Source organism: Scyliorhinus canicula, chromosome 13, assembly GCF_902713615.1.
Source record: "Scyliorhinus canicula chromosome 13, sScyCan1.1, whole genome shotgun sequence".
Taxonomy (NCBI): domain Eukaryota; kingdom Metazoa; phylum Chordata; class Chondrichthyes; order Carcharhiniformes; family Scyliorhinidae; genus Scyliorhinus; species Scyliorhinus canicula.
Genome location: NC_052158.1, coordinates 84,191,376 through 84,205,477, shown reverse-complemented (window position 1 = coordinate 84,205,477; position 14,102 = coordinate 84,191,376). Strand labels below are relative to the sequence as shown.

Genomic DNA, 14,102 nt, shown 5'->3' with positions numbered 1-14,102 from the left:
ACAAAACACATTTGACTTCTGCTAATATGGCAGCGTTAATATTACAATATTTAATCGTACTGCAGTATTTGGATTAGTTTTCAAACGTATTGATTGGTTTATCTACAAATGCACAAAGATAAAAGATTGTTCCTATATTTTCAGGCTGGAAAAAACGCACAGAATACGAGTCTGGATCTGGCAGTAAAGCATTGTTTCCCAACATTCACCTGGAGACCTGTGGTGAACCAGTCTCTTCTGTGCAGTCCAGAATAGATCTTCAGACTAGCCACATTGGAAAGGGTTGTGATCGTGACACATACTCTGAGAAATCTTTACAAAAATTGTGTGGTACGTGACAATTCAACCACCTTGTTGTACAGTAATGCTTACAATGCAGTAAACTTGTTTGAATGCTTTTGCTGTTCCATTCTTGGGAGAGCAATCTCCCCACATTTAAATGTGTTGGATGCCAGTCTTTATACACCATCTAAGCTCCACATCATAATGTATTGCCGTAATGTGTAATGTAAAGTTCACTGCCTGCTTGCAGAATCATTGGCCCATGTTTTTGTGGTTCTGTGATGCCGTTGGTTACCTTGGGAATGCAGTTGAGAAAGGACGTCTATCCAACAAAGGGAGAAACATGAGTGTGCTTTCAGCTGGATTCCTCTAATGTAAAAAGGCTTTAGGACTCTTTATGCTCACAGTGCCCATCAATTGTTTAATAAGTTTCTATTCCATCTATGATGGCATTTATCTTTTCAAAATGCACTCTTTTTGTTCCGGTTTTGAAGAAACCACAGATGTTCAATTCGCCAATGTATGTTAAATTCTCTTTTATGAGTCGTTCACTATTTCAGTGCTGGATATGGAGTGCTTTTTCCTCCTTTATCATCTACTGTCAGTTTTCCTGGTTAGATTTTTTTTTTTATTCGTGCATGAGATGTGGACATCGCTGGCAAATCCACCATTAGGTGCCCATCCCTAATTGCCTTTGAACTGAGTGGCTTGCTTGGCCATTTCAGAGGGCATTTAAGAGTCAATCACATTGCTGTCCGCCTGGAGTAACATAGAGACCAGACCAGATAAGAATGCTTGATTTCCTTCTGTATGGGGTATTAGTGACCCAGATGGGTTTTTACGACAATGGTTTTACTGCCATCATTAGACTTTTAATTCCAGATTTTTATTGAATTCAGTTTTCAACATCTGCTGTGGTGGAATTTGCGGCAGGGTTCCCAGAGCATTAACTTGGGTCTCTGGATCACAAGTCCAGTGACAATACCATTACACCACTGCCTCCACTGAGGTGCAACCGCAACTTAGTCTACTCTGCCGCACCAATATGTATTAATCCTATTTTTGAAATTATCCTGCAGCCTCCACATTTCAGGGGCTTATAGTGCAAAGTAATATTAAACAGTGGGAACCCTTGTCCTCTACAATCATGCCTGCATAGAAGTGGGTTCAAACAACTTGGTAACACTTTCAGTCAGGATACTTATAAACGGCAGACAGAAATTAGTTCAGTCTGGTTTCAAGCTCAGGTCAAAAGGCGAAATATGACAGATCTAATGTCAAAAGGTTTTTCAGGTTTGTCTCACCTATTGAATAGACTATGTGTGTTTCGTTTCATAATCTCACCGATTTCCTCTATGTTCATTCATGTGACATAACCTTCAACTCCATTTTGATTATAGGATGTGGTTAAACAGCTAATCTTTGACAGATGCACTTTGAACATTAGTGCACCCAACAATGCTTTGAAAACGCAGTTCTAATGAAGCAAGTTATCTTGGCTGTTCCCAATCTTTTTAACAAAACTACATTTCAATGCTGTGAAAAATACTGAGGCCAATTCTTATGTTACAGCCCCTCAGTTTGTGATTAAAAACTGAGCAATGGCAGGGCCAAAATTACTTGAACAGTGAAAGCGTTTTAATCACTAATGAGAAGGTTCTAGGGAAACTGAAAGGTATGAAGGTGGATAAATCACCTGGATCAGATGGACGATACCCCAGGGTTCTAAAGGATATAGCTGAGGATAATGTGGAGGCATTGGTGGTGATCTTTCAGGAATTACTGGAGGCAGGAAGGGTCCCAGAGGACTGGAAAGTGGCTAATGTAACACCACTGTTTAAGAAGGGAGGGAGGCAGAAGATGGGAAATTATAGGCCGGTTAGTCTGACTTCAGTCATAAGGGGATCAGGGGTTATGGTGGGAAGGCAGGAGAATGGGGATGAGAAAAGTATCAGCCACGATTGAATGGCGGAGCAGACTCGATGGGCCGAGTGTCCTAATTCTGCTCCTATGTTTTATGATCTTATGCCCAAGTTGATTTACATAGATAGAATTTACAGTGCAGAAGGAGGCCATTCGGCCCATCGAGTCTGCACCGGCTCCTGGAAAGAGCACCCTACCCAAGGTTAACACCTCCACCCTATCCCCATAATCCAGTAACCCCACCCAACACTAAGGGCAATTTACCCTGGCCAATCCACCTAACCTGCACATCTTTGGACTGTGGGAGGAAACCGGAGCACCCGGAGGAAACCCACGCACACACGTGGGGAGGATGTGCAGACTCCACACAGACAGTGACCCAAGCCAGAATCGAACCTGGGACCCAGGAGCTGTGAAGCGATTGTGCTATCCACAATGCTACCGTGCTGCCCCAGATGTAGACTTCCCCAGCCATGTGGCCAGAGCTCCTATCTGTAAAGGCTGGGAGGCTTGTATTTGTATACAAATTGGAGCTAAATGATGACGTTTGGACCCCTAATGCTATTTTTCTCGAGGTCTGTCCTAACTACCACCAAGTTATGCTCCTGCCCACCAACATGGATAATAGAAGTTGAGGGAGCAGCCATTTTCAGTTGAGCTGCTCTTGGCAGGATGGGTTCAGTTTTTGAAGAGACTTGACAGCAGTCGATTGAAGATTTTGAAACTTAACGGCATTTAAGTTTTACTTTAGTTGTTGCTTTGGATTTGATAATCGTGTTTCCTACTGCTCTGAAGTATTGTTTCATTTTGTTCCCCCCCCCCCCCCCCCCCCCCCCCCCATACACACACACAAAAGATAGTTTCTTTTCCTTTCAGCAGCCCCACCCAATTTCTTTTTTCCAGTTCAATGAGCTGCCTGCTGAGGATTGTGTTTCACATTGACTGGCCACGTGAGGAACCAAAATCAATCTGGTCCCCCCCCCCCCCCCCAATATCTACCAGGTCACTGCGGAAAATGCCCCCCTCCCCCAATCACCTGTCACAATGCTTTCGGGTCAGTTTAGCTCAGTTGGCTGGACCATTGGATCATTATGCAGAGCGAGGCCAGCAGCGGGGCTTCAATTCCTATACCGACTGAGGCTTCACCTTCTCAAATTTGCCCCTCGCTTGAGGTGTGGTGATCCTCAGGATAAATCGCCACCAGTCCGCTCTCCCCCTCAACGGGAAAAGCAGCCTGCGGTCATCTGAGATTATGGCGACTTTACTTACGTGCCACATCAATGTGCAGCGCCAAAATCACCCGCACCCAAAATACTCACTGTTGTAGAAATCAAAATTGCAACAGCGACAATGGCTGAATATTTTGGTTAACATATTTGAGAAGAAGCTTACCTACAAACCTGCCTGGAGAAAAATGTATTAATATTTCAAAAGGAAAAAGTTGAGGATCTCAGTAATTGAAAAGGGTAATAATCCCATCTGCGACAGCGAGTAACAGAGTCTATATGGGATTAGTACAAACTATCATGATATGCACTCATGCACATAATGAGATACAGACAGGAAGTGAAAGACACCCAGTACAGCCAATCAATACACAGGACAGAACACAACCAATCACCAGGCAGAACACTAGAAGGTGGTCTCACACTGTAAAAAACACGAGGCATCAACACTTTGCCTCTTTCCACTGGTGACAACTGAAGTGACAGTCAGGGTGTATATATCAGTTAGCACCTTCTACACGTGGCTCAGAGCCTCTTTCCACTGGTGACAACTGAAGTGACAGTCAGGGTGTATATATCAGTTAGCACCTTCTACACGTGGCTCAGAGCTAGTCTGGTCTAGTTAGTTATAGTAAGCACACTTAGATTAGTAGAGTGTCAAACCCACAGCGAACTGTGTGCGCTGCTTAACAAGTTAAATAAAGCGTATTGAACTAACATCAAAGTTTGGAGTCTACTTTCAAGTACAACTGCATCCAGTTGCAGTCTGTGTTACCCCAGGGTGAATAACACGACATGGTACCAGTAGTCTACTATCTCTAAGTGGTTTACCTCGAGTGATTCTGTGACGACCAGCAAATACCTTCCAGCGGCATGGAGAAGATCGAGGCCCCTCCGCAGCTACGGATGTCCGGCAATCTCGGCGCCAATTGGCGGGTCTTCAAGCAAAGGTTCCTTCTCTACATTGAGGCCTCAGACCTTGAGGATGCATCCAATGACAGAATAATCGCCCTGCTTCTATCAACTGTGGGGGACCAAGCCATCCAGATTTTCAACTCGCTTAATTTTACCGACGGCCAGAACAAGACCAAATTCAAGACCGTTCTGGAGAAGTTTGACAGTCACTGTGAAGTCGAAACAAACGAGACCTTTGAATACGAAAACCTTGCCTCCCACGAGGCAGAGAGTGTACAGGCCATCGCCCGGACGCAGCGCCTCAGTATCGATGAAAGCGGCCATCTTGCGTGCTTTCCCCGGGGCCCCACGCATGCACAACACGAACGGGAGAACGAAGCGGCCGAAAACCAAACTGCGCAGGTGCGAAAGTCGGCTGACCGTACTGCGCATGTGCGACGACGCACGGAGCGTAATGACGTCAACATCATGACGTGCCCGAACTGCGGCACTGCCCACTTGAAGCGGCAATGCCCTGCAAAAGGCAGGCGATGTTTAAATTGCGGGAAGCCTGGACATTATGCAGCCTTGTGCAGGTCTACACCAGCAGTCAAGGGCCAGCGATCCCAATTCCAACACAAGCGCGTTCGATGTGTATAGCAAGGTTTACTGGATTCTGATCCTGGTAGCATTACGGATCCAGAGGACGACTGCCTGGAGTCCCCTTATCGTGTGGGCATCATCACTACATGTGAGTATGCCTCCTCAAATTCAGCAAGATGCCTATCCTCAATATGGACTCCGTGGACGATTGGCGTGCTGTCATACAAGTACATCAATGCAGCATCCAGTTCAAGCTGGACACTGGCGCTTTTGCCAATCTCATCTCTAAAGCTGATTTTGACCGCATTAAAAAGCAACCCAGAATTCTTCCGCCAGCCTGCCAGCTCCTTGGTTATAATGGCAATGCCACAACTGCACTAGGATCTTGTCATCTATTCGTCTCCAACAAGACCATTGATGTCACACTGCGATTCGAAATCGTCAAGCCTGATAAGGCATCCCTGCTCGGTGCCCATGCATGCAAGCTACTCAACCTCGTACAGCGAGTCCATGCCATGTCTTCTTCCAATGTGGATCTTCAGGCTGACATTGATGACATCCTTGCTCAATATCCGGATGTGTTTGATGGAATGGGCACTCTGCCATACTGCTACAAAATCCTACTCAGGCCTGATGCCACGCCTGTAATCCATGTCCCACGCCGGTTGTTGCCTCCTCTGAAGGAACGTTTAAAGGCGCAGCTGCAGGAGCTCCAAGCCAGGATGGCATTGGTGCGGTGCTCCTCCAGAGGGATGACTCCTTGTTCTGGGCTCCAGTTGCTTATGCATCAAGGGCCATGACTCATACTGAACAGAGGTACGCTCAGATAGAAAAAGAGTGCCTGGGCCTCCTAATATTCACAGTGGAGACTGACTACAGACCCTTGGTCCATATCATTCATAAGGACTTGAATGATATGACGCCCAGGCTTCAGCATATTCTCCTTCGACCGTGAAACTACGATTTTGAGTTAGTATACACACCAGGCAAGGAGCTGATAATTGGGGATGCCCTGTCCCGCTCCATCACCTCGCCCTGTGAACAGGTTGACTTTATCCGCCAGATTGAGGCATAGGTGCAGCTGTGTGGCAGCAACCTCCCGGCCTCAGATGAAATAGTGATCAGCATTTGTGAAGAGACTACCAAAGACCCTCTTCTGCAGCGTGTAATGCACAACCTTGCAAATGGCTGGCAAAATGTGCAATGCCCTCAGTTCTTTAATGTGAAGGATGACCCGACAGTCGTCGATGGGATCCTCCTCGAGCTAGATCGTATCGTTATTTCTCGCAATCTGCAGAGCTTAGTACTCAAACAAATCCACGAAGGAAACCTAGGTGTCGAAAAGTGTGAGCGCAGGGCCCGGCAGGCAGTCTATTGGCCTGGAATCAGCCAGGACATATCCAACATGGTCCTCAATTGTGCAACCTGCCAGTGTTTCCAGCCTGCTGAAATGAAAGAAACACTCCTGCAGCACGAGATCGTGACCTTTCCATGGTCCAAGGTGGGAATCAACCTTTTTCACGCCAATGGGCGTGACTATGTGCTCATCATAGATTACTTCTCAAATTACCCAGAAGTTGTGAAGCTGTAAGACCTCACATCAAGGACAGTCCTCAAGGCCCGCAAGGAGACATTTGCCAGGCATGGGATTCCACTCACTGTCATGAGTGACAATGCTCCCTGCTACCACAGCCAAGAGTTGTCCAATTTCACCAAGTCGTACCAATTCAACCACATTACATCAAGCACACACTACCCGCAGTCCAACGGGAAGGTTGAGAAAGGGGTCCATATAGTGAAGCAACTACTCTGCAAGGCTGCAGCCTCTGCTTCTGACTTCAACCTTGCGCTGTTGGCATACAGGGCAACCCCTCTGTCCACCGGTATGTCTCCGACACAACTCCTTATGAATCGAGACCTGCGGACGACTGTTCCGGCCATACACCTACCAGACCTGGATCACTTCCCAGAGCTGCAAAAGGTGCAAGCAACACAGGAACCGGCAAAGCTGACATATGATGCTCATGCTACCGATTTGCCTGTGCTATATCCGGAGGATGCTGTTCGGATTAAGCTATCTGGTGGAGGCTCGTCAGCTCCAGCTGTAGTTGTTCAACAGGCTGCTCCTAGATCATTTGTAGTTCGTATGGCTGACGGCTCCATTGTCTGGTGCAACAGAAGGGCATTGCGCAAAGTTGCCTGCCCACCACCAGATCCTACTTTTCCATATGTTGTTATGTCTACTCCGGACGCCTCGCACCACGAGTCACCAATCTGGCAGCAATCCCGCCTGTCAAGGCGTCGTCGTCCCCACCTCCACCTCTCAGGCAGTCGACAAGGATTGGACGCAAGCCCCAAAGATTAAACTTATAGACATTTCCCTTGTAAATCTTGTTCTGTATCTGCACGCTAGACACCTCTTATGTATATATTTATCCACTTGCTTTCATCCACTCACCATTGAATGTAAATAGTTCTATATGTAAATACAGTCACATATGCTCCAAGCAACCAACATTTTTTTTAGAAAAGGGAGATGTCATGATATGCACTCATGCACATAATGAGATACAGACAGGCAGTGACAGACATCCAGTACAGCCAATCAACACACAGCTCAGAAAACAACCAATCACCAGGCAGAACACTAGAGGGTGGTCTCCCATATAAAACACACGAGGCATCAAAAATCTGCCTCTTTCCACTGGTGACAACTGTAGTGACAGTCAGGGTGTATATATCAAAGAGCACCTTCTACACGTGGCTCAGAGCTAGTCTGGTCTAGTTAGTTATAGTAAGCATGCTTAGATTAGTAGAGTGTCGACTTCCGGTGGCGGCGATGCCTGAGTGAGCCGCACATTCGGTGGGCTCTCACTCCGGCGGGGCTTTGGAGCTGATTCCCCGCGATAGCGAGACCTCGGGGGCGGCAAAAAGGCTGCCGGGAAAGGGCTGGAGAGCGGGCTGACAGAGATGGAAGCGTGGGAGGCCAGCAGGTAGGGGAAGAGAGAGAGAGAGAGAGACGGAGGCAAGGAGCAGAGGAAACGGACCTGGAAAGTAAGATGGCGGACCCACGGACCTTCCTTCCTCCAGGAGAAGAAAATAAGTTTTGGAGTTGCTGAAGCAGGACAACTTGGACCCACTTCAGAGGCCCAGAAGGTAAAATTTAAGGAGCTGGGCGAAGGAAAGCGGCAGCGAAGGCGCTGAGGAGCGGGCTGCGGCATATGGAACAGCGAGAGTCCAGAAGGCAGAAAAAGAAGGAGAAAAAGGGACAGAGACAAGGACCTGAAGAAACTTACCTGGGACCTAAGATGGCGGACACACGGACCCTGGACTCAGCAATCCAGCAGGCGCTGGATAACATGCTCCAGGTAATGAAGTCCAGTTTTGAAGCGCTGAAGCGGGACAGCTTGGACCCAATCCAGAAAGCGGTGGATCAGCTGAACCAGAGGCTGGACTCGCAGGATGTTAAAGTTAAGGAGCTGGGAGAGGCGGTGGAGGAGCAGGCGGATGCGCAGACGGTTGCAGCGATAGAAGTTGACAGCCTGAAAGAGCGGCAGAGAAGACTGCTGGACAGAGTGGAGGAGCTGGAGAATAGAGTCCGCAGGAACAACCTGAGGATGGTCGGCCTCCCGGAGGGGGCGGAGGGAGCTGATGCTGCAGCGTTTGTAGCAGACCTGCTGAAGCAGCTGATGGGGGCCGAAGCCTTTCCGCGACCGCCGGAGCTGGAGAGGGCACACAGAGTGCAGGCAAGGCAGGGGCGGCCGGGTGGACCCCCCCCCCCCCCCGCCCGATGGTGATTAGGTTCCACAGGTTCGTGGACAAGGAGCGGGTGCTGCAGTGGGCAAAGAGCGCCAGGAGCAGCACGTGGAACAACAGTGTTCTCCGCATTTATCAGGACCTAAGCCAGGAGGTGGCTCGGCGGCGAGCAGCCTTTAAGAATGTCAAGGAGGTGCTGTTCAAGAAGCACGTGAAGTTTGGTCTGCTGTTCCCAGCTCGTCCATGGGTCACGCACCAGGGTCAACACCACTACTTCTCCGAGCCCAAAGAAGTGATGGATTTTGTGAGGGACCTGGGGCTGGTCCCGAAAGGAGGCCCCAAGGACGCGAATTAGGACCCGAGGATTACTGTGGGAAGGAACGCCGAATGTGCCTGGACTGCTGCTCAACGGTTTGCTGGGCCAAAGGGGCCAAGCGGAACATTTGGGACTCTTTCCTTTGTTCATGGACATTGGTTTGGGGGTTTTTTTTTTTTGTTGGGATCTCTCTTGTTTCTTAGGGGGGGGTTTTTGTCTTTTGGGTTTATTTTTGTGCTTTTACTCTTTTTTCTGTTTTTGTTTTCCTTTTTGGGCTGGTTTGTACTTTTTGTGCAGCTCGCAGAAGACACTGGAGCCGGCTTGCCCTAGTGGGTGGGAGAGGGGGATGGGGCGCCGGGGCGTGGGGAGGAGGACGGGAAAACAATGGGACTGAGACAGGAAGGCGCCGGAGTGTTGAGTCACCGGGCTAGCAGATTGGCTAGTCAAGGGAGTCAGGTGGGGTGGGGAAGTTACAGCCAGTAGATGGCAGGGGTGGGAGTATCGGGGGATGGGGTTGGGGTGGGGGGGGGGTGTTCTGCTGACGGGGGAGGGACTTGAAAAAGGCACGGGAAAGGAGGTCGAGGGTGGAGGCAGCCAGAGGGCGGGCCAGGAATGGCGCGACGCACGGGCCAGTGGCCGGCCCGAGAAAGGCTATGGCTGACCGGCGGGGTGGGGGGGGGGGGGGGGGGGGATGTGCCCCCCGACCAGGCTGATCACCTGGAACGTCAAGGGACTGAATGGGCCGGTTAAGAGGGCGCGGGTGTTTGCGCACTTGCGGGCCCTGAGGGCGGATGTAATTATGTTGCAGGAGACACATCTGAAAGTGTCTGACCAGACCAGGCTAAGGAAGGGCTGGATTAGCCAGGTCTTCCACTCGGACTTGGACTCGAAGTCCAGAGGGGTGGCAATCATGATCAACAAGCGCGTGCAATTTGAGGCAGCGGGTATATCCGCAGACAGAGGGGGCAGATACCTGATGGTATGGGGCAGACTGGAGGGGAGAAGAGTGGTGCTGGTGAATATATATGCCCCTGAACTGGGATGACGTGGACTTCATTAAAAGAGTGCTGGGAAGATCCCGGACCTGGATTCTCGCAGGCTAATAATGGGAGGGGACTTTATCATGGTTCTTGACCCGACTTTGGGTCGGTCGTGTCCCAGAACGGGTTGACTCTCAGCAATGGCAAGGGAGCTGAAAGGGTTTATGGAGCAAATGGGGGCAGTGGACCCCTGGAGAGATAGACAGCCAACAGGAAGGGGCTACTCGTTTTACTCGCACGTCCATAAAGTATATTCCAGGATAGATTTCTTTGTACTAAGCAGGGACTGTATGGGGGAGGTAAAGAACACGGAATACTCAGCAATTACCATTTCAGACCATGCCCCGCATTGGGTGGACCTGCAGTTCGGGGGAGCGAGTTATCAACGCCCGCAATGGAGGCTAGATGTGGGACTGCTGTCGGAGGAGGGGATCTGCGAGAGGCTTCGGAGATGTATGCAAACTTACCTGCAGGTGAATGACACGGGGGAGGTCTCAGCGGCGACCCTGTGGGAGGCACTAAAGGCAGTAGTGCAGGGGGAGCTGATTTCAATTGGGGCCCACAGAGCCAAGGCAGACCGGGCAGAGATGGATAGATTGGTCAGGGAAATGGGTCGGATAGATGAAGAGCACGCGGAGTCCCCGGGGGAGGTTTTACTCAGGGAGAGGCAGAGACTACAGGCAGAACTGGGGGCTCTATCCACGAGCAGGGCTGTGGAACAGCTTAGGAAGGCGAGGGGAGTGGTGTACGAGCATGGGGAAAAGGCTAGCAGATTGTTAGCACAGCAACTCAGGAGGAGGGTGGCGGCCATGGAAATAGGTAGAGATGGGGGGGGGGGGGGGGGGGGGGGGGGGCAAAGTGGAGGACCCGGCAGAATTGAATAAGGTATTCCGGGACTTCTATCGTAAGCTGTATACTTCAGAGCCGCCGGAAGAACCAGAGGGGATGAAAAGGTGGGGGGGGGGGGGGCGAGTGGAAGAGCTGGGGGCCCCGATTAGAGTAGAGGAGGTATTGGGGGGCCTTAAGGCCATGCAGTCGGGGAAGTCCCCGGGGCCGGATGGATACCCAGTAGAGTTTTATAGGAAGTTCTCTGAGCTGGTGGGCCCGGTCTTGGTGAGGGTTTTTAATGAGGCAAGGGACAGAGGGACCCTGCCGCCGACAATGTCACAAGCCACCATATCACTGATATTGAAGCGGGGTAAAGACCCGGAGGCGTGCGGGTCCTACAGGCCAATCTCCCTGATTAATGTAGACGCCAAGCTCCTGGCAAAGGTACTGGCGGGTAGAATGGAGGACTGTGTACCGGAGGTGATTGGGGAGGATCAAACGGGGTTTGTGAAAGGTAGGCAGCTGTCGGCCAATCTGAGAAGATTACTTAATGTGATAATGATGCCCCCAGTGAGTAAGGAGGTGGAGGTAGTGGTGGCAATGGACGCCGAGAAGGCCTTTGACCGGGTGGAGTGGGACTATCTATGGGAGGTGCTCGGACGGTTTGGGTTCGGGGAGGGATTGGTGGACTGGATCAAATTATTATATCAGCCCCGAGGGCCAGCGTCAGGACCAACAGAGAAGTGTCGGAGTATTTTAGGTTGTACCGAGGGACCAGACAGGGCTGCCCGCTCTCCCCGCTGCTGTTTGCGCTGGCCATAGAGCCGCTGGCGATTGCGCTGAGAGCCGCAGAGGGTTGGAAGGGGATTGTGAGGGGCGGGGTTGAACATTGGGTTTCTCTTTATGCAGACGACCTGCTCCTGTATGTGTCGGACCCAGTGGCCGGGATGGGAACTATACTGGGAATGCTGAGGAAGTTCGGCCAGTTCTCAGGATACAAATTAAATACGGTCAAGAGTGAAATGTTTGTGTTCCAGGCAAGGGGCCAGGAGAACAGATTGAGAGGGCTACCGTTTAGGCTGGTTGAGGAAAATTTCCGGTATTTGGGAATCCAGGTGGCACGAGACTGGGGCAGGATGCACAAGTTAAATTTGGCCAGGGTGGTGGAGCAAATGAAGGGAGAGTTTCGGAGATGGGATGCACTCCCGCTGTCGCTGGCAGGGAGGGTGCAGACTGTAAAGATGACAATCCTCCCTCGATTTTTGTTTATTTTTCAGTGCCTCCCGATCTTTATCCCACAGTCCTTCTTCAAAAGAGTTAACGGGCTGATCATGAGCTTTGTCTGGGCGGGAAAATCCCCACGGGTGAAGAAGGCGATGTTGGAGAGGAACCGCAGCGAGGGAGGGCTGGCTTTGCCGAGTCTGATCAATTATTACTGGGCGGCCAACATCGCTATGATAAGGAAGTGGATGGTGGGTACGGGGTCTATTTGGGAGCGGGTGGAGGCGGCTTCGTGCAGGGGCTCCAGCTTGGCAGCCCTGGTCACGGCTCCTCTATTGCTGCCGCCGGCTAGGTACACCACCAGCCCAGTAGCGGTGGCGACCCTGCGGATATGGGGCCAGTGGAGGAGGCATGTGGGGGAGATTGGGGCGTCTGTCTGGGCGCCAATCTGCGACAACCATCGGTTTGCCCCCGGGAGTATGAATGGGGGGTTCCGAGTATGGCGGCGGGCGGGGGCGGGAAGGGTGGGTGATATGTTCCTGGAAGGGAGCTTTGCGAGTCTGAGGAGCTTGGAGGAGAAATTTGGGTTGGTAAGGGAAAATGATTTTAGATACCTACAGTTGCTCGTAGACAGGTCCCATCTTTCCCACGCCTCCCGCCAATGGGGATCCTCGACAGAATAGTCTCTAGGAGGGAAGAAGGGGAGGGTAGAGTCTCGGGTATATATAAGGTGCTCATGAGGGAGGAAGGGTCCCAGACAGAGGAACTGAAACTTAAATGGGAGGAGGAGCTAGGCGGGGAAATGGAGGATGGGCTGTGGGCAGAGGCCCTGAGTAGGGTAAATTCGACCGCGACATGTGCTAGGCTCGGGCTGATTCAATTTAAGGTCATTCACCGGGCCCATATGACGGTGGCTCGGATGAGCAAATTCTTCGTGATAGAGGACAAATGCGCGAGGTGCGCGGGAGGACCAGCGAACCACGTGCATGTTTTGGGCATGCCCTAAGCAGAGGGGGTACTGGGAGGGATTTGCGGGGGTCATGTCCCGGGTACTAAAAACAAGGGTGGTGATGAGTCCAGGGGTGGCACTTTTTGGGGTTTTGGAGGACCCGGGGGTCCAGAGGGAGAAAGAGTCCGATGTTTTGGCCTTTGCTTCCCTGATAGCCCGGCGACGAATACTATTGGCGTGGAGGGACTCAAAGCCCCCGAAGACGGAGTTGTGGCTTGCGGACATGTCGAATTTCCTGGGTATGGAGAAAATTAAGTTTGCCTTGAGGGGATCTGTGCAGGGGTTCGCCCGGAGGTGGCAACCATTTATTGACTTCTTTGCGGGAGAGTGAGCGTCAGCAAGGGGGGGGGGGGGGTTAGAGTAGAGTAGGAGGGAAAATATGGCGGGTCGTACCGGTGGGAGAGGAGCGGGCTTGTGCAATATGTTATGATTGAAGTATTGAAAGTACATGGATGTTTGCACATTTTTGCCTTTTTTTGCTTTCTTTCTGATGATGTCTGTAACTGTTTATAAAGCCAAAAACTACCTCAATAAAATTGTTTATTAAAAAAAAAGATTAATAGTGTCAAACCCTCAGCAAATTGTGTGCACTGCTTAACAAGTTCAATAAAGCATATTGAACTAACATCAAAGTTTGGAGTCTACTTTCAAGTACAACTGCATCTAATTGCAGTCCGTGTTGCCCCAGGGTGATTAACACACCACAAACTATGATCAAGAATTCTAGCTGTTGATTTTAATAACCCAACCTTAGAACTGTTCTTTTTCGTAAAAGGCATAATTTTTCCTTCCCTCAATCTGCAGTAAATATTTAAATTCCAAAACAGATATTTCAGCCCAATGTTCGAGCAAAAGAAATGCGTGCAGTAATGTGTGATGTTCTTGAGAAACAATTTCAAAGTAAAAGATGAGAACAATAGTATGGAGCAAAGGATTCTTTTTTGGACATATGGGACTGAATAGTTGAACCTACAGGCAATGTAGAAACTGCTATAGCTGGACTA

The 14,102-nt window shown here is 50.3% G+C and overlaps 1 protein-coding gene and 1 long non-coding RNA gene across 2 annotated transcripts in view; one reads left to right on the top strand and one right to left on the bottom strand.

Moving 5' to 3' along the window:
- clstn2a (calsyntenin 2a) overlaps positions 1-14,102 on the top strand; it is a 757,260-nt gene that overhangs the window by 596,651 nt on the left and 146,507 nt on the right. The window contains exon 7 of the mRNA XM_038815467.1: positions 145-330. Within this exon, the coding sequence (XP_038671395.1) occupies positions 145-330 (186 nt within the window). The remainder of the gene's footprint in view (positions 1-144; positions 331-14,102) is intronic.
- LOC119975686 overlaps positions 1-14,102 on the bottom strand; it is a 47,245-nt gene that overhangs the window by 2,617 nt on the left and 30,526 nt on the right. The window lies entirely within an intron of this gene.